The 25,116-nt window shown below is 37.7% G+C and overlaps 3 protein-coding genes across 3 annotated transcripts in view; 1 reads left to right on the forward strand and 2 right to left on the reverse strand.

The window, feature by feature from the left end:
• LOC115986489 (protein FORGETTER 1) overlaps window positions 1-15,125 on the forward strand; it is a 44,249-nt gene extending 29,124 nt beyond the window's left edge. The window contains exon 32 of the mRNA XM_031109570.1: window positions 15,058-15,125. Coding sequence (XP_030965430.1) covers window positions 15,058-15,089 — 32 coding nt within the window. The 3' untranslated portion in view covers window positions 15,090-15,125. The remainder of the gene's footprint in view (window positions 1-15,057) is intronic.
• Window positions 15,126-15,355: 230 nt separating this feature from the next.
• On the reverse strand, window positions 15,356-17,569 carry LOC115986491 (metacaspase-4-like). The gene is made up of 2 exons (XM_031109574.1): window positions 17,098-17,569; window positions 15,356-16,406 (listed from the first exon to the last, which is right to left on the reverse strand). Exons 1-2 carry the CDS (start codon window positions 17,441-17,443, stop codon window positions 15,502-15,504), a joined length of 1,251 nt encoding a protein of 416 aa, XP_030965434.1. The 5' UTR covers window positions 17,444-17,569; the 3' UTR covers window positions 15,356-15,501.
• A 2,836-nt stretch (window positions 17,570-20,405) lies between these two features.
• Window positions 20,406-22,411, reverse strand: LOC115984187 (peroxidase 7-like). The gene is made up of 2 exons (XM_031107132.1): window positions 22,154-22,411; window positions 20,406-21,152 (listed from the first exon to the last, which is right to left on the reverse strand). The coding sequence occupies exons 1-2, from the start codon at window positions 22,409-22,411 to the stop codon at window positions 20,406-20,408; spliced, it is 1,005 nt and encodes a 334-aa protein (XP_030962992.1).
• Between the last annotated feature and the right edge of the window lie 2,705 nt (window positions 22,412-25,116).

Here is a 25,116-nt window from a genome sequence, read left to right on the forward strand (position 1 = left end):
TTAATATAACATATGGATACCACTTGACCTAAAAGGCTTAACCCTATGGGTATGAGCTTAACTGTATTCAATTAACCACTTACTTTTCTTATTAGTATTCAATGTGGAACTTCACTCCTTAGCCAACCACACTATTCACACGTGAATATCACAACAAATTTCCCTCTTCATGTGTGAGTCTTCTAGCTACGGAGTCACTAGGGGTACTTCAATTTTAATCTCTCTCTTGAATAGAAGCTTTTTCTTAACAATCCAAGTGTCATACATCACCATCACCAATAGTATGCCCTTTACTCGACCATGGTTAGGGCGAACATTGTAGTCTACCTTGCACAACTATAGGAGTCATTAATAGGTACCTAGTAGAACTCTTTACTCAACCATGAGTGCAGGCATGGGAGTCTTCCTCATTCTACTTGGTGGAATTCACTAACAAACACTTGCCCCCAAACTGCACTGCATGGTGCAATGCTAAATATGACCCAAAACCGCACCAAACCACACTAAGTACACCCCTAATTGCATCCCCACTAATTAGCCTATTCACACTAAAGGTTTTCCCTTTTCTTGATAGATAACTACACCCTTGACTAGAGCTATACTTGTTCGGTCTCACTAGACAACTTTGTTGTGATTCCATCTCCTTCAAATCACCCACCTACTAAATATTCACTTTAAAACCTAAATTTGAATGTGAGCTAATCTTTCTTACCATTATATATATATATATATATATATATATATATTCCTTCCTCTCTCTTCTAGATGTGGTGTGATATGACATTTGTTAATGCTCATTTTTTCTAAAGACTTTAAAAGCCCACAAGGCCCTCTTTGGGTTTATTTGTATTATTTTATCTTGTACATGGGCTAAGCCTATGTATTTTATAAGGAAAAATTGAATGAGTATGATATGGAGGATAAGGAGTGGGCTTATTTTTGGCTACTTATGGACCAATTTGTAAGTCAAGAGGCCCATAAGGAAGCCCATGTGTTGGCCAATAACACAAGAGAAGGCACTAAAATGATAGGTTGGATTATACTTCATTGGGCCACATGTATTCTCTTGGTAAAGAATGAAAAATTAATATGCATAAATACAATTGAAATATCGTATTCATTAAAAATTAAATGACACATCATAGTTTGACCTTGGTTCAACCTCAAAAATCTTGAACCTCTCCATTTTCTGGTTCTTTTAACAATCTGAGTTTCAAAATCATGATTAAAACACTAAGGTTCAACAAAAGTAGATAATTCATGTCCGTGAAATTAGAGCCGTTAAAAAAATGGAATCTATTGTCCATTAGGTTACCCGTTACCACAACATAATAATATTTTTTAAAGAAATTTATTCTTAACATGGCAAGAAGAATGTCAAAAGTTGAAATAAATGCCTCATAAAGATGTTAATCGAGCCCATCATTAGGGCCCATTGTATATGGCCCATATCACAACTGTATTCCCAGTCCACTTTTGTAGGCTTAGGCCTGACTTAACTTTTTAGTTTGACCTGTAGACTGCTTTTTAACGAATGAATGTTCTTTATTTGGTATCAAAAAAATGGGATTAGGGCAATCCTGTCTTTTAATCCATGCAATTCAAAGGAGCATCCTACCAACCTATACACAAATACACATAATATTTTTCCAAACCTCCATTTAGGTACAATGTAATTTACCCATTTATTTTTTACTATAAGAAATGAATCATTTCCATCTCACAGCAAATAAAGAGGATCTTGATCTAATATTTTATATATAGGTTGCAGTTTAAAACTTCTTGAGCATTGGGATTCCTCTAGAAGTGAAGAAGAAGAAAAAATCATTGTACTTTTTTCCCTTCTCCCTTGCTACATAGAATACTGTAAAAATATCTCACTAAGGAAGTGATTAATAATTCTCATGAGATTATATGCTCAAGTAATAATGAAAATCACTCTTTAATGATTGTTTGTAAGTGTAGCACTCTTATAAAAAAGAAAAAGAAAAAACTAAGTGTAGCATTAATAACTTTCATAGAACTATATAAAATCTCTCTTTAATAGGAACCAATCAAATTCTCTAACATTTTGGGACAAACAAGCCTATTGCTTCAAGACTTCAATCCTTCAATTTATTTGAATGCAAAACTGTGAACATAAAATGCTTCAGCTAACCACACCCATCAACGAAGATGGGGCGGGCTGGGAATTCTGTGTTTACATGTCTTGTCTAGTAATAAGCATACTTCTTTCTGACCCTAATATTTTAGTTCATCATGTTAAAATGTAGAGGTATTAAGACTGTATTTTGGCTTGCTAGAAAGTAATACATTTTGGCTTTGGTCCTTCAATTGTGAGGACTTTTTTGTTTTTTTGTTTTTTTGTTTTTTTTGATAAGAAGACTTTCATTAGACCTGAAATTAAAATACAACAAAGCACAGAGAGCAGCCTAGTTCCAAGCGATCCATGTGGATCAGGTTTCTCACTACTGGAGGAGACACCTCTCCACACCTAGTTAATATCATTACATCTAGCAAAACGGGCAAGCTCATGCGCTATCCTATTATAATCCCTTTTCAGGTGCCGGACCTGCCAGCTGCTAAACCCTTCAAGGAAACTAAGAATACCATGGAAAATATAGTCGATTTCTCCTCTGAAATCCTTGAAAGAAATGCTTTGAACTACTGAGAGTGAATTAGATTCAACAATAATTTGGTGAAGGTCCATTTCCTTTGCAAGTAGGATCCTTGCCTTGATTGCTAAAGCTTCAGTCTCCCCTACAGAAAAATTGCCTGGAAGTACTCTACAAAGTGCAGCAACAACCTCTCCTCTAAAGTCCCTTATAACCATTCCTATACTTAAACGCCTTCCATCATCTGCAATTGCCCCATCAGCATTTATCTTGTATACCCCAGCTGGAGGCTTTTTCCAACAAACCTCACAGGACGAAGGACCCAACAAAAAAAAAAACATCGCAGCTTGTTTATAATCAAAGAGCATACTTACTGCATAATTCTAGACCTGATCAGCCCCTTGATTGACTGCCTCCAACGCTCTTAAGTTTCTATTATGCCAAATTGCCCAAGCTACCACGACCAAAAGCTCCAGGTCTCTAGGAGTTCTTGTATATAAAAGTTTTAAAGCCAAATCAGAGAAATCTAGATTTTCAACCCCAATAACAATTGGACACTCCTTCCACTGATCCCATATTTCCTTCACAACACCACATTTGAAGAAAGCGTGGAGAATAGATTCAGCTTCCAGTCCACACACGGAGCACATTCCATCCTTGTTCACCCTTCTCCTTCTTAAATTTAACATCATTGGCAAGGCATTAACACAAACTTTCCATGTGAAAATTCTTATTTTTGGGGGGATTTTTAATTGCCAAATCCGCTTCCAAATGGGTGTTCTAGGATCACCATGAGAGCACTCTCCACTTCCTGATGAGTTTATCACAGTGAGGGCAATGTAATATGCACTTTTCATTGAAAATTACCCCCTTTTGTTTCCCACCCAAATTATTTTGTCATCTGGAAGATTATAGCTCAGTGGAATATTGAGGATTGTTTCTACCTCAAAAGGGAGGAATAAAGTCTTCAATGTATCAACCTTCCATCTTCTAGTATCTTCATCAATTAAGGCAAAAACCATAGGGAAATCATCAAAAAGCCGAGGGGGAGAGATTACCTTAAAGGTTGTTGGGGTGGGGAGCCACTTGTCCTCCCAAATATGAATTATCCTTCCATTGCCTACTCTCCATCGAGTACCCTTCCGGATCACTTCCAGGCCTTTAAAAATACTCCTCCATGTATAAGAAGGACTGCAACCCAGCTTTGAATTTAAAACATCCCCATTTGGGTAGTACCTAGCTTTATAGACTTTGGCACAAAAAGAGTCCGGATTTGACAAGAGTCTCCATCCTTACTTAGCAAGCATTGCTAGGTTAAAGGCTTGGAAGTTACGAAACCCATTCCACCATTTGACTTCGCTTTACACATTTTCTCCCAACTCACCCACGCAATTTTTGACTCTTCTTGTCTTTGCCCCCACCAGAATTTTCTTATCATTCCTTCAATCTCCTCACATAACCCTTTCGGGATTAAGAAGCAGCTCATAGTATAAGTGGGTACCACTTGCGCTATGGCCTTTATCAGGATCTCCTTTCCTCTAATGGACAATAATTTTCCCTTCCACCCTGCCAATTTCCTCCCAACCTTTTCCTTCACTTTTGCAAATACTTCGGTTTTAGATCTTCCAATAATGGACAGAAGCCCCAGATATTTACCATGCCTAATGTCTTGCATTGGGCCAAGGATGTTTAACACCTCACACCTTTTTTCATGAGGAGTGTTGTGATTGAAGAAAACAAAAGACTTCTCAACATTTACTTTCTAACCAGAGGCAGCTTTGTAAAGCTCAATGATCTCAATGAGTTTATGGCATTCTTGATCAGTAGCTTTGCAAAACAGTAAGCTGTCGTCCACAAAAAATAAATGAGTAACCATAGGGCATCCCCTGCAAATAGAGATTCCACTCAACATATGATTCCTTGCTGCATCCTTAATTAATGATGAGAAACCATCTGCACATAACAGAAACAAGTAAGGAGATAAAGGGTCTCCTTGTTGGAGACCTCTTGTAGGGAAAATACATCCATGGACCGCTCCATTGATAATCACAGAATAGGAAACAGTAGTAATGCATTGCATAATTAGTTGAATCCATTTTTCATGGAAGCCCATTTTTTCCATTACTTTCTCAATAAAACCCCACTCCACGCGATCATAGGCCTTACTCATGTCGAGCTTAACCGCCATAAAATTTTCTTTCCCCTCCTTTTTATGTTCTAGATAGTGCATTAATTCAAGGGCGACTAAAACATTGTTAGTAATGAGTCTCTCTGAAAGAAAAGCACTTTGGTTTTTAGATATAATCTGAGGGATGATGTTTTTTAGGCGGTTTGCAATTACTTTAGATACCAGCTTATATACTACACTGCTTAAGCTTATTGGCCGAAAATCAGACATTTTGGATGGACTATTGATTTTTGGGATCAAGGTAATGTTGGTTCTATTTATATCAGCAATTGACATATTAGAATTTAACACATTCAGAACCATACACGTAACATCATTCCTTACCACATCCCAATATTTTTGAAAAAAGATAGCAGACATACCATTAGGTCCTGGGGCTTTTGTGGGGTACATTTGTTTCAGAGCTGCTTCCACTTCTTCCCTTGTATATGTTGAAATCAATCTCTGATTCATCTCATCAATTACTCTGGTAGGGATTGTATCAGTGACTTCTGAAATTCTGCTAGGGTGAGAGGTAGTAAACAGTGTCTCAAAGTAAGAAATAGCCGTTGCTACAATGCTCTCATTTGTATTACACCAGTTTCCATGCTCATCCCAGATGCCACTAATTGTATTTTTCTTTCTCCTCTGAGAAGCCTTCGAAAGAAAAAACTTTGTGTTGCGATCCCCTTGACCATACCAAAGAACTTTTGACCTCTGATGTCATCATATCACCTCGCAATCAAGAAGATCATTAATCTCCCTTCGTAAACTGTTTATCTCCTTCCCCATGATTCCGTTTCTATCTTGGAGAGTCAACTCATTGAGAGCTTTCCTTTTGCTCTAGATATGCTTAGGCACATAACCAAAAACCAACTTATTCCATCTCACCAAATCTGCTGAAAAATTTTGAAGACATGTAGCTATGCCTTCAGGTGTGCCTTGGTGCAAGCACCCCTCCCAAGCATTTTTTATGATTTCCTTACAATCCTCTTTTTTTGTCCACATTTCCTTGAAATGGAACCTATGCTTTTGTGAGGGCTACACAGCAATGGAGTCGACAATCAACAAAGCACAATGGTCAGAGGTCGAATCTACCAAATGGAGGGTTCTTGTTCCATTGAAATAGTTAATCCACTCGTTGGTGGCGAGAGCTCAATCTAACCTCAGATATATGTGGTTTTCCCTTTCTTGCATGTTACACAACGTGAAATCAGGACCGCTATATCCCAAATCTTTAAAACCACAGGCATTAACCACCTCCCTAAAGCCATCCATTTGCTTTTGGGATCTTGGAGCGCCCCCCCCCCCCCACCTCCCAAATATTTTCCTCCCCAGACAGAATCTCATTGAAGTCACCATAGCACAACCAAGAGAGTTGAAATTTTCTGTTCAAAGCAGCAAGTTCTTCCCACGACTCCTTCCTTCTATGTGCCTTTGGGTTCCCATAAAAACCTGTAATTCTCCACCTGAAACCTGAACCTTGTTCTGTGATAATCGCATCAATAAAGCTTCTGGAATATCCCATGATTTCCAAATCAACTTCTCTTTTCCACAGCATTGCTAAACCTCCTCCCCTACCCTTTCTAGGCACAATAAGCCCATTAACAAAATTGATTTTTTCCATTACTTTTTTCATTGCTTTCTTCTTTATTTTTGTTTCCGAAAGGAAAACAATTTTGGGATCCCACCGTTGGACTAATTCGCCCAACACTCTAACTGTCTAGAGGTTCCCAAGCTCTCAGCAGTTCCATCCTAAGGAAATCATTACTCTCAGTGGTACTGCCTAGTAGCCACCGGCGTTTCCTCACAAATTTTCTCTTTTTTCTTACCTTCACCATCACAGCTTTTCTTTTGGAACCGGCCATCACTTTCTGCTAGCTCCTTTGTATTCTCCCGCCTCTTCGTACCCACTAATACCTCCTAGGTCTTCATGCTAGCTTCATAGGCCTTTCCAACCTCCATAGCAATCTTTTTTAAATTCCCTTTACCCGCCCCACATTTTCCTCTACTTGGGCCGACTAGCACATCTCCACTTTCATTGTTTTCCTTGCTTGTCATGGGCTTAAGTGGACTTGTTACTTCTTGCTCATCCTTATTGGGCTTCATGGACTGGCCCACTATTGATAACTCTTCCTCGTTAGTTTTGAACAACTCCTTGACTTGAAAACTTTTAGTTACCTTTTGTGCAATACGTGACCCCTTTTCCTTGCTTAATTCCTGCTTCTCAGATTCGAAGTTTTCCCATCCACTCTAGTTGCTTGCTACACACCAATCTGACCTTCCATCATGTCTCTCTTTTTCAAAATTTTTCCTTTCTTCAAGGTTGTCTTTTCCATCCAGGCTACCGCTCCCTTCATTTCCACTTTGAATGGAAACAACTAGGTCCCCCACCGTGGTCAGGGACTTTGTTCCTGGCTCACCTCCACTCTTTGGTTTGTGACTTCTACTTCTCGAGGCTCTGGATCCTTCATTTGTTCCTTTTGATGTTCCCCCTACCCTCATCCACTCTCCATATTAACGCTCCAATGGTTGTTTCTCAATCATCATACCACAATGCTTTTCATCATGTCCAATCTTTCTGTAGGTGAAACAGAATGTGGACAATCTCTCATATTTAAAAGATACCCAACATCTTTCTCCATCCATATTTGTAACATATCCACCCCTTCTTAATGGTTTCTCAATGGGTAAGTCTACCCTTACTCGCATACTCGCATAAACTTAGCTTGGTCTGCTTGCCATGACCGTTTGTCTACCTTAATGACTCTTCCTATCTTGCCACCAATACACGTCCAGCTTCTTCTGTCATATGCTCGAATGGTAAGCCCTAAACTTGGACCCAAAATGGTGCATGAGTGAAGACCAAATTGGCTGATGATAAACCCCTTCTCCATCGGCATAAGAGCAGGAGATTATTTTCGAAATTCCAAGGCCCACTTCTCCCCACCCACTCTAGCCGACACATTGAACTTAATTTGAATTGCAAGATATTATTTCCAATCTCAACTATTCTAAGGTCAGAACCCATCTTCCATGCCGATCTCAAAGTATTCTTCAGGGCTCGCTGATTTTGATGGCGATCTACCAGCAATCTCCCAAACAAACTCAGTGCACATTCTCCCACCAAGTCTGGTGTGCTATTGAATGATATGAAAATATCTTCCTCCTCTTCTTTAGTAAGCTGTAGGTTTTTTAGGCTGTCAACGATGGTTTGCTCCATGTCATGTGGTAAAATAGAGGCGAGGTAGTAAGAAAAGAAAACTAGAAAAGTGAGAAGGAAGCACCCTTAGGCTCTAAAGCTTAAGGGAGAAAAGGCTTGCTCCATGTCGAGAGAGAAGGAACTCCTACAGGGGAGAGAAAAAAGAGATCATGTTTTCCCCATGAATGATTCTTTTTCAATTCAATTGTGAGCACTAATGTATATTTTGTCTACTTAAATAATTACTTATCAATGAGTACTGAAATGTTATGTAGGCCCCCCAAAGCCACAAGCAGCTGCATGCAAGGTTGTTAAACCCAGACTGGACCGTACGGTCCGACCAGGAAACCCGAGAACCGTTCTGTTTCATGGTCCGTTTAAGGTAAGGAACCGTTCCATGCGAAAAAAGCATGAACCCGTCTGAACCGCGATCCGACCGTCCGGTTCTGTGAACCGTGGGCAGTTCAAACGGTTTGAACGGGTGCATTACTTCAGCCTTAAAACGACGTCGTTCCAGCCTTTTTTTTTTTTTTCCCCTCCTATACGGCGTCGTTCAACCTTTTTTTTTTTTAACCCTCTCTCTAGAACACTCCGAAACCCTCACTCTCTCAATCACACGAAACCCTCACTTCTCTCATAGTCTCATTCACTCTCTCGTCTCTGCCTCTATCCCTCGTCGCCGTCGTTCCACCATAAATCCTACTGCCGTTCCACCATAAATCCTACCGTCGTTCCACCCTTGTTCCACCGCCGTTCCACCCTTCTTTTGGCTTAGCCCAAATTGCCGTCATTCCACCCTAAATCCTACCGCCGTTCTGGCTCAGCCCAGATCGCCGTTGTTCCACCTTTGTTCGATCTCAAAGTCTCAATCACTCTCTCGCCGTCGCAGCTCAGCCCAGATCGCAGTCAGCCCAGATCACAGCTCACTCACTCACGCTCATCTCTGCCTCTCTCCCTCGTCGCCGTCGCAGCTCACTCTGTGCCTCGTCGCCGTCGCCGTCGTTTGGTACTTTATTACCCCTAATCTGTTTTTTTTTTGTTAATTTTTGCAAGTTGATTGTTGATGATTTGGGTCAATTGAAAATGTGGATGATGATTGTTGATTTTTTTTTTGCTAAAAGCATTGTTGATTTGGAAGATATGGTTTATTTTGAACAACAAACTTGACCATATCGTGTATGAATGGACTGAAAGCATCACGATGGAACACAGGATTTTAACTTATTTGGAAATTTTGTTGTTGTTTTTGTTTCTTGTTATGATGAATGTGGGTATGGATTTGATTGGCTGTTTGTTTTGAATAATAGAATATAAAGTCTTAGTGATGCAAGTAAGAATTGGCATGTTATGATTGGTGTTATTGGAATCAGAAATGGCATAGGGACAATATTTTTCACAATGGCTGACATGGCATATTGTGAACCTAGTAGAAGTTATATTGTTCCAATCACAATGGATCATGTTAGGAGTTGTAGTAAAATGTTGCTATAAAGCTATAAATGCTGTGTCCTTAGCATTACTATTTGACTTGGATTGTGGACTTCTTTGGTTATGAAAAGAAGCACTTTGTGAAAGTGATGTAGCTCCAATCACAACAGATCGTGTTTGCAGTTTTAGAAAAAAAGTTGTGTTCTTGGCATTACTTATGTTTTTTGTTCGGTTTAGTTGATTGAATTCTCCTTTCTATGCTGAATTGTGTATATGGGTATGATTGATTTGAATTGTGGACTGAACTCTCCTTTAGTGGGTTGTCTTTGGTTATTGCATTAGACCTGAATTGCGATATTCTGATGAGTTTTGTGATGAAGTAGTAAGAGTTTGGAATGTGACAGGATTGGAATTTCTGATTGAGTTTAATTCTATCTGGCTGTACTTATATGTGGACTAAGTTAATGGGTTTATATCCCACATTTGGTTGATCGGGGAATTTGAGAGCTGGAGAGAGACTTAAAGTTTGGATTCTCATTTCATTTTATTTTGTGCTTGGTACAACAATTTGGCTTAGTTTATGATTCTCTCTATATTAGCACCTATAGATCAATTTGTGATTCTTTGAATCTATGACTTTGTGTATGTTAGTTTGTTAATTTGACTTCGTGTATGAAGTTGTGATTCTTTGACTATTTGTATTTCAAAAATTGATGGGTCTATGCATGTTTGATTGGTTGTTTAGTCTTTTAGATTAAAATGGAAACAGAGACCGGGTGAGTTGATTCCAATGTAATGGAGTCTAGCTCTAGAGTAAGGGAAAAGGTTGATCCGGCTTGGGAACATTTTAGCCTTGGGGCGGATGAGAAGGGACGAAATACTTTCACATGTATGTATTGTAGGCAAACATATAAAGGTGGGGGTATTAATAGGATGAAAAAACACCTTGCGGGGATAAAAGGTGATATTGGATCATGTAAAAAGGTTTCTCATGATGTGAGATACCAAATGTTGGAATATGTGAAGGAGTTTGAGTTGAAGAAAAAAGCTGAAAAACAACGTCAAGCAGAAATGTTTAGTGTGCCTTCCACAAATAGTGATATACAAGAAGATGAAGATGTTCAAGAGGTGTATAGTAGTGGGTTGCCTAAAAAACTTGTTTTAGGTAAAAGAAAGGGTACAAATCCGGTGGATAATTATTTTACTCCAAGAACTACTCCAGGAGCTCAACCTAGTCTTAAAAGTGTGTTCCAAAGTAAAGAAAGGGTGAGGCAAGCTGATATAGCTATTGCAAGGTTTCTGTATGACAATTGCATACCTTTTAATGTAGTCAATTCAGTGTACTACCAAAAGATGATTGATGCTGTAGCTGCTACTGGTCCTGGCTACAAAGGTCCATCTTATCATGCTGTACGGGTCCCTTTGTTGAGGGATCAAAAGAAAGAGGTTCAGTTGTTGGTTGAGTCACAACGTAGGCATTGGGCAGAAGTTGGATGTACACTTATGGCTGATGGTTGGACGGATACTAAACATAGGTCATTGATTAATTTCCTTGTTTATTGTCCTAGGGGAATGGTATTTGTAAAATCAGTTGATGCCTCAGATATTGTGAAGAGTACTAGAAACTTATATAAACTGTTTGATGAAGTAGTTACATGGGTTGGTCCAAAAAACATAGTTCACATGGTTACCGACAATGCTTCCAATTATGTATCTGCTGGTAAATTGTTGTGTGAAAAGTATAAGACCATTAGTTGGTCTCCTTGCGCAGTACATTGCCTGAATCTTGTGTTGCAGGATATGGGAGACATGCCTCATGTGGAGAGACTTAAAAAACGTGCATCCAAAATTACAGTTTTTATTTATAATCATGTAGCTTTGATTGCTTGGTTGAGGAAGAGACCTGATTGGACAGATATTGTACGTGTAGGAGCAACAAGATTTGCTACTACTTTTCTTTCATTTGGAAGTCTTCATGTGCATAAGCATGACTTGCAAGCCTTAGTGACTAGCAAGTTCTTTGTGGACAATAGATTAGCAAGAGAGTCAAAGGCAAAAGAAGTAGTTTCTATCATTTTAGATAATTCTTTTTGGGATGATATTAATGTTCTTGTCAAGATTTCATCGCCGCTCATTCGTTTGTTACGGATTGTTGATTCTGATCAAAGGCCTGCAATAGGATATGTGTATGAGGGCATGCATAGAGCACGGTTGGGAATCAAGAAGATCTTCTGAATGAAGAAGCACTTGTACAAGCCATACACCTCAATTATAAAAAACCGTTGGGACAAACATTTGCGTAAAGATCTTCATGCTGCTGCATATTGGTTAAATCCCGCTTTTCAATATGATGAGGAGAATTTTTGCCGGAAACCAGCAGTACATATGGCTGTTTTGGACTATATTGGGACAAAATATGATGGTGACAAAGAGAAGGTAATTAAGGAAACCCAATATTTTCGAGACCGTATTGGGAGCTTTGATAGAGAGCTTGCATTGTCAACAAGCACAACCACTCATCCAGGTGAGAAGTAATTAGTTTACTTTAATACCATATGTTTATTAAAGGATATAGTGTGCATTCAAGTAATTAGTGTTGCATTCAAGTAATGTAGTAGGGAATCTAATTACTTTAATACTATATGTTGAGAATCTAGTCTTGGACTATATGTTTATGTTAATTAATATTAGATTATGTTGTGTTATGAAAATTAGATGAATGGTGGAAGTTGTGGGGTGTTGATGCTCCAAACTTGCAAAAATTGGCAATTAGAATCCTTAGCCAAACTTTCGCTTCTTCTGGATGTGAGCGTTGTTGGAGTTTATTTGACCAAATACACTCTAAGAGGAGAAATAGATTGGAGCATCAAAGGCTCAATGATCTTGTGTTTGTTCATCATAACTTGCGATTGAAACATAGGTAACTAAATGCTATATCTTGTCATTATATTAATTTTTTAAAAATCATTTATTTAATGTAATTGTTAGTTACTAATTATGTTCAAATTCCAATAATGAGCATGACATTTTATGATGCAGGCTTTACAACAAAAAGTTTAATTTTGACCCCATTGATTATGCAAGTATCGACAAAACTGATTTTTGGGTATTTGTGGAAGAGGAAGACCCATATCTTAATTATGAAGAGTTGGAGAATGCAATTTATGAAGAGGGTGCATATCCAGCAAGTGCAGGGCCTTCTTCTAATATTGAAGGTTAGTTTATATGTAAAAAAAATATAATAACCTATATTGATTTTCCTTTTATTTTTTTAAGCTTGTGTAAACATTATTATGATTTTTCTTTTTATTTTGTTCAACCTTGTGTATAGAATCTGTAGATGATAGCAGTGAGGTTGAAGGAATTGATTTGGGAACATTTGGACAACCTATTGGCCCTCCTCCTGGATTTCCAGGGAATGATGATGAGCATGATGATTTGGACATTGATGATTTATGATTTATGATAATTATGTTTGAACTTTGAAGTTATATTTTGTATTTTAGAGATAATTTCTGTCTTTTTGTAAGAAGGTTGGAAAACATTTCTATGTATTCTGTTTGTGTACTGTAACATTTTAGAGATAATTTCTATGTATTTTATATTTTGTATTATGTTTGTGTACTATAACTTGGAAAACATTATTATGAGAAACAAGGTTGTACACAATGTGTAGTTGTATTATGAGAATTTTTCTTGGTTGATTTCCTATGGTGTTTGGCTAAGAATTTCGTGTCCTGTGTTATGTTTGCAATGAGGTTTTAATTGAATTTTTCTAGGTTCATTTTGGGTGATTGGTTGTGAAAATTCTGGGTTCATAGGGGCTGTTTTTAGTGATATATTCAGTGGGTTTTTTGGGATTTTGGTTGTGAATTTTTCTGGGTTCATGGGGGCTGTTTTTGGTGATTGTTGTGAATTTTTCTGTGTTCATGGGGGCTGTTTTGGGTGATTGGTTGTGAAAATTCTAGGTTCATGGGGGCTGTTTTTGGTGATATATTCAGTGGGTTTTGCTGGGATTTTGGTTGTGAATTTTTCTGGGTTCAAGGGGGCTATTTTGGGTGATTGGTTGTGAAAATTCTGGGTTCATGGGGGCTGTTTTTGGTGATATATTCAGTGGGTTTTGCTGGGATTTTGGTTGTGAATTTTTCTGGGTTCAAGGGGGCTGTTTTGGGTGATTGGTTGTGAAAATTCTGGGTTCATGGGGGCTGTTTTTGGTGATATATTCAGTGGGTTTTGCTGGGATTTTGGTTGTGAATTTTTCTGGGTTCGTGGGGGCTGTTTTTGATGATTGTTGTGAATTTTTCTGGGTTCATGGGGGCTGTTTTTGGTGATATATTCAGTGGGTTTTGCTGGGATTTTGGTTGTGAAATTTCCTGGGACTGGTTGGGTTTTACAAAGGGATTTGGTTGGTTTTTTTGGGCTTTTTAAGGGTGTTTCATGAGGGTTCTTATGGTTAGTTTTGGAGTTGTTTTTCTGTTTCAACAGGTATTGTGAGAATTTTTCTTGGTATAGTTAATTATGGAAATATTAGTTGCGAAATTTATGCTATAAATGCTGCTTTACTATTTGGTGAAAGTTTCAACAATCATTAACTAAAAGACTCTGCACAGATACTTGGAAGTGGCTTTCAGTTTTCTAAATAAAAGTTTGTATACTTGTGGATGTAGGTTGTTATTATTAAAAGTTTTTTTTTTTTTTTTAATAATATTTTAAACTTTAAGTTAAGCATTGTTTACACTGTTGGCAAACTGCAGCCTATTGAAACTTTGAACTCCCACTTATATTTTTAAGTGTTGTTTGAGGATTGCATTTTTTAAGAATAATGATTTCTCTCTTTTCTTAATTTATTTTCTCACATACTTGTAATTTGTAAATGCAGGCTTGACAAAATTATAACAATGTTCATTTGGATTGCACAACACAACTGAAATATAGGGGAATGTGAACAACATTTTCATTTTCTAAATGAATTAGACTATTCTAGTTAAATTTTTTTTATTTATTTATTAATTTAATGTTTTTATATATATTTAAAATAATTATTAAATTAATTATGACGTCATTACGGTTCGACCCCGGTTCGACCTCGGTTCGACCTCAAAACCCTTGAACCTCTCCCTTTTACGGTTCAATGAACGGTCCGGGTCTGAAAACCTTTGCTGCATGTGGTGCATATAGAAACTACTGCAGACAATCGCCGAATAGTTGGGCTTCTTGTTCCCAATGCAGGGAAATAATTGTGTACTTCCTGAGTATTATAAATGCGTACTCCCTCCTCTTACATGAATGGTAGATCTCACTAATTAAATTCATGGTGGGACCCACCATTCATGTGAGAGGAAAAATACGCATTTATGATACTCCAAGAGTACTTAATAATTTTCCCCCAATGCAGTGGTTGAATTAGTGCTTCAAGGTTGCTCTCTCTCTCTCTCTCTCTCTCTCTCTCTCTCTCTCTCTCTCTCTCTCTCTCTCCACAACACTATATTATTGATATCAGGGGGAAAGATCCAAAAATACATCTTTAGAGAGCTCATGAATGAAGCCTCCAACTACATATCTTTTGTATCCTGATCGAATTTATTTCTTCGGTGGAATTCAAACATGGGGGAAATCAATATAATTTTTATTTGCGCACATTGCAGATTTAGCATGGGTACAAGATATCGACGGTTGATATGAACAGCTTTTTGCTCAAAGTGATAGCGGTTTGAATCCGTTATCACTCCAAAGGCACTAAAGGCATACTCTGCACCATCCAAAGGCACTGTGCAGTCCCATTCATTGTGATTTTTTTGATTCTGGAATCTGGCTCCAATTTTGTATATTGTCAACATTGTCACGAAAGGTGAAAAGACGATAGGTTACTAGGCTGTATTGATCATAGTTCTGCTTGAACTAATTTTGTATCAAAAACCATACTGTTTTAATTTAAATATTAGATGAAATAGAAAATCCTTTTTGAATAGATTAATTTACCAAATCCAAAGCAAAGCAATACAATTACATCAGACAGACACACCTCAACCAAAATGCCAAAACACGTTGTAATTTATTCCCACTATGAATACATCAAAAAAACTTGTGGATCAGCACACAAAAGGAGCATCAACATGATGGTCACTGCAATAGAGGCCGGGTCGCTGGCTAAAACCCTGGCTCTTTAGCAGCTGTCTAGCCCTCAAAACAAGCTCCTGATTGGTGATTTCACCACCCGTCTCCTCGATGATGGTCTGAATTGCATTGCTAAGAGCTCCATAAGCTGCAGCAGCATTGCCTCCAGGAGTAGCATCAGCTGAGGTTTGGTCAGTCTGGCAGCCACTAATCAGAATTCCACTGTCGGGAAGTGCTCGCTGCATTGATCCAGCATAAGCCTCTTTCTTGCTACCTACTTGTGTCTCCAGGGCTGGCTTTGAATACCCCTCATTGTTCTCCTCCAGGCTTTGTTTGAGAAAATCTTGAGCCAGACTTCCAACCATTCCCAACAACCCACCGCCCTCTCCACTTTCACCTTCATCTTGCCTATGCTGAAGTTTGTCAAAGATTACCTTCATGAACTTCTTCACCTTTGGGGTTGCATCATCCCCAAAGATGTTGTAAAGTGCTGGCCGCAGCTTCCCAACATCAATGTCATCTTTACCGGTTTTCTGCTTGAGTATTTCGATGAGAGTGGAGAGTGGCAGAGACCTACTCTTCACATAGCCGTGCTCCCCATAAGCAATATCTCTGTCAACATCTTCTTCCTCCTCCTCATGATGACGACGATGTGGGATGCGGATTCCACGGGACTCGAATGCACCTTCCACACTCTGTTTCAGAAAAGTTTTAAATCCAAATCCAGAGCCTGAGCCTGAGCCATTTCCGTCACGCTTTGTACTCTCCCCAATCTGCTCCTTAGCCTCATCAATGAGGCCACCGCTGTGGCATGAATCAGAGACAATGGTCAACCGGCAACCTTCTGGAATCTGGTCTACCAAATCCCTGAAATCATCATCTGTTTACACACACAGCCCTATTAAGCGTTAGCATCTAGCATCCCTTTTTTCTGATCAGGAAAGATGAGATTCAACCATTCAAATGCCATGATCCTTTTGAGCTGTCAAGGTGCTAATAATAATTATGATGAATTGAATTCTTCCAAGGTTCCAAATTCCAACGCACGTTACTAAATAAAGCACTCCCAATATAAAAATAAAAATAAAAATAAAAAATAAAAAATAAAAAAGAAAACTTTTTTGAGGAAAAATTTCACCCAAGAGACATTGCCTTCAAGCATTGGAAAAACAGATCATATTGCCTCTTCCATAAATTTCTCTTGGTGTTTTTTATCATGATGTTTTATTTGTAATTCAAATATAGATTGAGAATCAAATGACAAAAAACCAGGGGTCACGGATCATGATCCACATCTCATTCCTTAAATTCGAGAAATTCAAGAAAGATTTCTTGTTTTATTTTTTTTTTCTAATGAAAACCTACGCATCACTTAGGACCATTTCTAGATCATGTTCAAGAATTCCACAATCAGACAAAGAGATCTGAAATCAAAGTCATCAGAATTATGAAAAAGAAAAGAGAAAAAAGAAAAATGAAAAAAGAAACCCAATAAAGTAAACAATCAAAAAGGAACCATAACACAAACAAAAAAGAAGATTAAAAAAGATGAGAAAGAAAGAGATATTAACCAGTGATGAGATTCATATCACAGGGAACAATGCACTCATCATATCCAGTATCATCATCTTCACCAGTCTCCGCTGGCAGACGAGTCCCGTGGCCACTGTAGTGCACAAACAACGAATCTCCAGGCTCAGCCGATCGCACCAGATCTTTCAAAGCCCTGCGGATGTTTTTCCCTGTTGGCTGAGTGTAAGACTCATCTGTGTCAATCAAAACATTGATGTCTTCCTCTGAGTATCCATACTTGTCCACCAAACACTGGTGCATCCTCTTCACATCGTTGATACAACCTCTCAGCTCTGCCTTCGTATCTGGGTAGTTGCACCCTATCAGCACCGCCCTCTTTGTCATGATGATCACTCACTGTTTTTTTTCTCTCTGTTTTGCTGATGATGTATAAAGTGAAAGACAAGTCACAAGATGATGGAAACAAAAGCTATCTCAAAAGGGTCTCAATGGGTCTTTATGTATATCTATATTCTCTTGGGATCTTAAAATATATATATTTTTTTCTTTGTCTTTCTGACTTATTTTATTTTGGTGGAAAAGAAAAAAAAAAGGGGTTTCCAACCACTATTCAAAGTTTTTAATGGAATTATCGATAGTTATAAATAAATTAAAAAGTTCTTTATATACCTTGTCTTTTCTTTGAGTGGTGGGAGTCATTCTTTACTACTTTGCTATTCGTGGGCAGTGTGTTGGCCACAGAGTTTTAAACAAAAAATACCATATGAGAGCAAAATGGCTTTATTACTTTTTATCTTTACAAAAAAAAAAAAAAAAAAGAGTAAAATTTTCCCATAAAAAATGTCAAGTTTTGGATTGACTTTTATTATAGGGAAAAATTCTAGAAGACTAGAACAACAACCAATTCTATATCAAAAATTAAAATTGAGTGTTCACTTTATAATTTATATTTTATTAATCATAACTTTCCATAATTCTTTTTTTCATTTCCTTATAAAATAATGAAAGTTTAAATGAAAAAAAAAATAGCAATTTATAATTAATATCATTTTCCGTATCTCCTTGTGTTGTGAAGTTAACACCTTTGAGAAATTCTAATTGAATAGTTAATATAACATGTTAAAATACCACTTTACTCAAAAGGCTTAAGCCTATTGGTATGAGCCCAACTATATTCATTTAACCTCTCACTCTTCTTATTAGTGTTCAATGTGGGACTTCACTCCTTAGCTAATTACACTATTCACATGTGAATATCACAACAAATTTCCCCCTTCATGTGTGAGTTTTCTAGCTACTGAATCACTTGTGGTACTTCAATTTTAATCTCTCCCTTGAACAGAAGCTTTTTCTTAACAATCCAAGTGTCATACATCACCATCACCAATAGTATGCCCTTTACTCAACCATGGTTAGGGTTAACATTGTAGTCTACCTTGCACAACTATAGTTGTCACTATTAGGTACTTGGTAGAACTCTTTACTCAACCATGGGTGGAGGCATAAGAGTCTTCCTCATTCTACTTGGTGGAATCCACTAACAAACACTTGCCCTTAAACTGCACCGCATGGTGCAATGCTAAATATGATCCAAAACCGCACCAAACCACACTAAGTACACCCCTAATTGCATCCCCACTAATTAGCCTATTCACGCTATAAGTCTTCCCTTGACTAAAGTTATAATCATTCGGCCTCACTAGACAACTTTGCTGTGATTTCATCTCCTTCAAATCACCCACCCACTAAATATTCATTTTAAAACCTAAATTTGGATGTGACCTAATTTTTCATACCTTTATATATATATATATATATATATATGTATATGTATATGTATGTATGTATTCTTTCTCTCTTCTAAATGTGGTTTGATATGACATTTGTTAATGCTCATTTTTTCTAAAGACTTTGTTTTTTGGCTAATATTTTTTTCTAAAGACTTTAAAAGCCCACAAGGCCCTACCTCATTGGGTTTATTTGTATTATTTTATCTTGTACATGGGCTGATGTATTTTGTAAGGAAAAATTGAATGAGTATGTGATGGAGGGTAAGGAGTGGGCCTATTTTTGGTTACCTATGGACCTACTTGTAAATCAAGAGGCCTATAAACAAGCGCATGTGCTGCCAATAACACAAGAGAAGGCACTAAAATGATAGTCTGGATTATACTTCATTGGGCCACATGTATTCTCTTGGTAAAGAATGAAATACAATTGAAGTATCATATTCATTAAAGGGCCATGCTAATGAGTGCCCTTAGAGCATTGGTTAACAATTTATTTTAAAAAAAGTTTTGACACCACTTTTATGAGAAATGAAAAAAGCTGTCAAAATATTAATTGTTTTTTTTTCTTTTCCTATAAAAACTTTCTTTAAATGAATTATTAATTAATGCTCTAAGGGCATTTGTTAGCATTTCCTTTCATTAAAAAAACTAAAATGACACATCACAATTTGACCTTGGTTCAATCTCAAAATTCTTGAATCTCTTCTTTTTTTGGTTCTTTTAATGGTTCGAGTTTCAAAATCATGATTAAAACACTAAAGTCCAACAAAGGTAGATAATTCCTGTCCATGAAATTAGAGCCATTAGAAAAACAGAATCTATTGTCCATTAACAATTCCTAGATTACCCGGTACCACAACATAATAATATTTCTTAAAGCAATTTATTCTTAACATGGCAAGAAGAATGTCAAAAGTTGAAATAGATGCCTAATAAAGATGTTAATAGAGCCCATCAATGGGATTAGGGTAATCCTGTCTTTTAATCCATGCAATTCAAGGGGGCTTCCTACCAACCTATACACTAATACACAAAATATTTTTCCAAACCTCCATTTAGGTACAGTGTAATTTACCCATTTATTTTTTACTATATGAATTGAATCATTTCCATCTCAAAGCAAATAAAGAGGATCTTGATCTAATATTTTATATATAGGTTACAGTTTAAAACTTCTTGAGCATTGGGATCCTCTAGAAGTGAAGAAGAAATAAAAATTATTGTACTTTTTTCCCTTCTCCTTTGCTACATAGAATACTGTAAAAATATCTCACTAAGGAAGTGATTAATAATTCTCATGAGATTATATGCTCAAATAATAATGAAAATCACTCTTTAATGATTGTTAGTAAGAGTAGCATTCTTATAAGAAAGAAAAAGAAAAAAGTAAGAGTAGCATTGATAACTTTCATAAAACTATATGAAATCTCTCTTTAATAGGGAACCAATCAGATTCTCTTAACATTTTGGGACAAACAAGCCAATTGCTTCAAGACTTCAATCCTTCAATTTATTTGAACCCAAAACTGGGAACATAAAATGCTCCACCACACCCTTCAACGACGATTAACATAGTTGCAATTCGCTCTAATTTCACCTTCATTCCCAGTAAGAACTTGCACGTTTCCAAGGTTTGTCATAGACACTATAAACTGGTTCTGAAATAGAAATGGCTGAGATGCCATTGCTTCTACAAAGGGTAAGGTTCTTTCATCTGAATAGAGTTCTTGATCTGTTGTTAACAACCCTACTTTCCTCTGAAGATTTGTGTAGAAAACAGTGTCAAAAGTCCTTGGAGTTATGACATCAAGGTAAACCAAATCTGTTGAACGCTTACATCTTTTCTTCAACAAGTTCAAGTAGCTGGTATTGAGTGAGGGATCAGGATTTTTGGTTCCATTGAAGTTATAGAGCCTATTTAGAATTGTACCACAGGTACATCTACCAATGGTATGTGCGCCAGAGAGAGTGACTAAGTCGAGTATATTCAAACCTTTGGTTTGGAAGAACTCAATCAAAGCGGTAACGTTTTCATGGCCTTGAGGGACAACTTCTGCTTCTTTGGCTAAAGAAATTCTACCATCTTTACGTCCAAATGGGACTTCCCAGAATGGTCCTCCGGCGAAAACAGTGGCGTCTCTAGCCGCAGCAGTGAGAATGTCAGCGCAAGAGACAGTTCTGGGACATCTCTTCTCAAGTTCTGCCTTAATGTCATCAATCACTTGGAAAGCTCTCAAAGTGCTGCTCACATAAGATGACCTCTCGCTTCCTTTGTAGTTCAGCAATATGGATGCATCACATCCCTGCAATGCACACCCTTTCTTTTATAAGAATTACTTGTACCACACAATGAACTTATTATGAAGATATATGACTAGTTTGATTAGAAGATTTGATTAGCTTGGTAGTAAATTAATATCATATATTTGCAAAATTATTATACCTTGCTAAGAAACTTAATTTGCTGTGTTCACAAAAATATGTAAATTAAGTTTAAGCCAAACAAGCATGATGTCATAGACTCATAGATGTGACATGCATTATAATATTATAAGTTAATGTATTAATAATATTGGAGATTATTGTTTTGGTTTGCATGTTAGGTTGATTTTCAACTTATAACCTCCAAAAGGAATGTCTAAGGAAAAGTTTTACCAATGAGTTCATTGATGTAATCTATAGAAATTTTGGGTCCGTTTGGATTGAGCTTATTGTTACTGAAACTGAAAACAGAAAACACTGTAGCAAAATAATTTTTAAATGTGTGAATAGTATCGTGGGACCCATAAACAGTACGTGAACAGTATATGAACAGTGCACAAATAGTGTTTTTTGTCTCCTGTACAGTGATTTTACTGTTCATTACAGAGCAAAAAAAAAAAAAAAAAAAGGCATGAAAACGCAGGGCTGAAACGCAACTTTCAGCCCTGCCCAAACGCTCACTTTATCTGTAAACTATGTGGGTTTAAGTTTGCAACTTAATTAATCATATATTATTTCTAATCGGTAATATTTTCTCATACTCATTTTACATATTCTTTTATAAAATATTTACAAGTGCATGTGCTAAATTACTGATATACATGTTTTAAAATGTATAACGATGATGTTTACATTTAAAACATGAAAAGTAGATGAAAATAAATTATATGTGAGAAAATCATTACATTAGTTTTCTATAAAACCATACATTTTCTAGCTAGGTACAATGGTATTTTTCAATCAAATTTCAACAAATAAATAAATAAGACTATAACAAAAGGCAATCAATGAACATGCCATAACTCCATATATATACACTTACCCGAACAGCACAATCGTGGAAGTGTAAACGAATGAGACTAGCAGCCAAGGTGAAATCCCTCTGAATCCAAGCTCCCACTTTTTGCTGAATGATGCCTTCTGCATCTGGACATTTGTTAAGGTAGTAAGTCAAAGACAGATAATCTGCAGGATTTTGAGGAACGACCACCCTTTTAGCTGTCGCATTTACAGGTTGAATGGCCAATAACTCCAAATGAACAAGGAGGACAAAGATAGTCAAATAGCAACACTTCTTCATCATGTTTTCTTTGAGTTTCTATCACTAGCCCAAGACTTGTAAGAAAGATGTGCGAGTTTGTGCTTCACGTCCTACTCGCATTTTATAGCTCTTCATTATATAATTGATGCTTTTCAGCTTTTGTATAAAAACGTGAGAAGCACCACTCTCCACACAAAAGGTTGACATGCAAACATGTAGATTTTGGAAAATAATTCTCACAAAGAATAATACCATTTTTAATTCTCTCACCTAATAGAGAATTTTGAGTTTTATTTTAGTGGTGAAGAACCCACAAGAGGCTGAGGCCCGCTATCTCGACCAACTGTCAAGTGATCAACAGTATTAAATTAATATTTCCCATTAATTTTGTAATTGCAAACTTATCATCTACAACTCTTTATACACAAATTTTCAGTCTATGTTCATTATTTATCATTGTTCGCCCCTAAAATGATGCCATGTGGTAACTTCGCAAAGAATAAAATAAGTGACACATAGCTTAATATTATAGGCGAAATAAATAATATGCAATTCTTACCACGTGGTCAACTTAGACCAGTAATAGAATGACAAATAATAATAAAAATCACATTACTGCCCCACATAAATACTTTTTTTTTTTTGGTTAACAGTACACCACATAAAATACTTACATTGATATATATTTTTTTCATTACATGTCACTTTGTTATTGGTCTTGTGGGGACCGGCCCAAAATAACAGGCTGGCTGGGCCCTAGGCCCGTCCGAGAACTCAGCCCGTCTGAGGAGTCAGCGTGGCCCAAGCAATCCTTATTCAGGCCCACTGGGGTAAAGAGAACATGTTCGAGGAGTAATTTCTCCTCGGATACTGCAAATTCCGGAGCAAATGTACATCCTAGCCACTATAGTCAATCTTCCCAATACGTAAAAAGAAAGGAAACCCGAAATATCTCAGTAAAGGCTACCACCACCACATTAAATGCATTACAACTACTCTCCTGGCCGCATTAATGAGGAGAAGACCCCTGAACAGTACTACCTTGGCTACTGCAACTCACAAAGAATTGAGAGGGCTGTCTAATGGGCAGGTGCTCAAGTGGGGGTTTGGATGATCAACAAGTGTAAAGCCCAGATGATATGAAAGGGCCTATATAATATGTAAAAGTCCCCCAAGAGAGAGGACGGTGAAAAAGAAAGAGAGAATACTATAGAGAAGCCTCGCTGCATTGATCGGTATCTATTAATCAAGTTTTTAGCCTTATCATTTTGGGAGACCTTTCTACGGAGTGGCATTTTCGTTCTTGTTTGTGTATTCCCTTAACCCATGCATCAAACTGTTTAAACCAACTGAAACCGAGTTCTTCAGCCCATACTCTACAAAAATTCATTGTGCAGGACCTTTTGGACCAAGACTTGAGCGACAAGGATTGGGCCACCAAATTGTTCTCCTACAATTGGCGCCGTCTGTGGGAGGAACTGAAGTGTCAGTAAGCACAACGGTTAAGCATGGCAAGACTAGGTCCACACCAGGAGAATCCCCACCAAACTAACCCTCAACAGACAGAACCTATTGAGTCTCAGTGGCAAAATGATCCTTCCAACCCAGGCAACAGAAGGAATCATGAGGGAAGCGTACATACTACCCAGACGAGCCATAGTCATACCCAAATAGGTAGTCATGTAAGCCAGTTTAACCAAAGAATGGTCATCTACTCCCAAAATGAGGTTCTGATGTGCAAAGTTTTCCCGTCTAGCTTGGGGCCAATGGCGATGAGATGGTTCAACAGCCTAAAGACAAATTCCATAGGCTCCTATAAGCAACTCACTCAGGCTTTTTGTTCTCGCTTTATTACAAATAGCAGGGTCCCTTGACCCCTAAGTTCGTTATTGTCCTTATCCATGTGCAAAGGAGAGACCCTAAAGGCGTACTCGGATAGGTATTGGGAGATGTATAACGAGTTGGATGAGAACCACGATGATGTCGCTATCAGCACATTCAAAAGCGGTCTCCCCACCGAACATGGCTTAAGGAAATCTCTCACTGGTAAACTCGTTGTCAACGTTCATCAGTTGATGGATAGGATTGACAAATACAAAAGGGTGGAGGAAGATCAGCTACAAGGAAAGGGAAAGGAGAAGATCATTCCCCCTAAAGGAAATAATTTCAAGTCGGAATGATATAACCATAACCAGCCGAGGAGAGATTTTTCGAGACAGGCTGGACAAAGCAACATGCAAATGGTTAATGCCGTGTTCAGAGAGCCAGTATAGCAAGTTCTGGAGAAAGTCAAGGATGAACCCTTCTTCAGATGGCCGGGAAAAATGGCTGGGGACCCTTCGAAACGCAACCAGAACCTGTATTGTCACTATCATCAGGACCATGGACATACCACTGAGGATTGTAGGAATTTATGGAATCACCTAGATCAGCTGGTCCGAGAAGGAAAGTTACGTTACCTTTTACACCCTTCAAGCGGTCATCCAGGCCAGGCAATGCAAGAGCCTCGAAAAGATGTATCATTAAGACCCCCCACAGGGACGATATACGTCATCCTTGCCGCTCCAGGAAGAACTGGGTCATTTCCTTCTAGGGTGCTGTCTGTGGCTCGGCTCTCCGCCGAGGACAGGGAAAGAGAATTTAAAAGGTCTAAAAAGGGAAGCTCTTTAATATTAGGATTCTCGGACGAAGATAAGAGGGGAACTATCCAACCTCACGACGATGCCTTAATGGTTACGCTGAGA

This window comes from Quercus lobata, chromosome 4 (genome assembly GCF_001633185.2).
Source record: "Quercus lobata isolate SW786 chromosome 4, ValleyOak3.0 Primary Assembly, whole genome shotgun sequence".
In the NCBI taxonomy this organism is placed as follows: Eukaryota; Viridiplantae; Streptophyta; class Magnoliopsida; order Fagales; family Fagaceae; genus Quercus; species Quercus lobata.

Bases quoted from the DNA above. Each gene is read 5' to 3' on its own strand.
- LOC115986491 (XM_031109574.1), bottom strand. From the start codon at position 17,443: ATGACAAAGAGGGCGGTGCTGATAGGGTGCAACTACCCAGATACGAAG. The intron at 16,407-17,097 runs GTTAATATCTCT...GTGTGTAAACAG, and splicing joins TGATATGAATCTCATCACTG to ATGATGATTTCAGGGATTTG.
- LOC115984187 (XM_031107132.1), bottom strand. From the start codon at position 22,411: ATGAAGAAGTGTTGCTATTTGACTATCTTTGTCCTCCTTGTTCATTTG. The intron at 21,153-22,153 runs GTAAGTGTATAT...TGTGCATTGCAG, and splicing joins TCCACGATTGTGCTGTTCGG to GGATGTGATGCATCCATATT.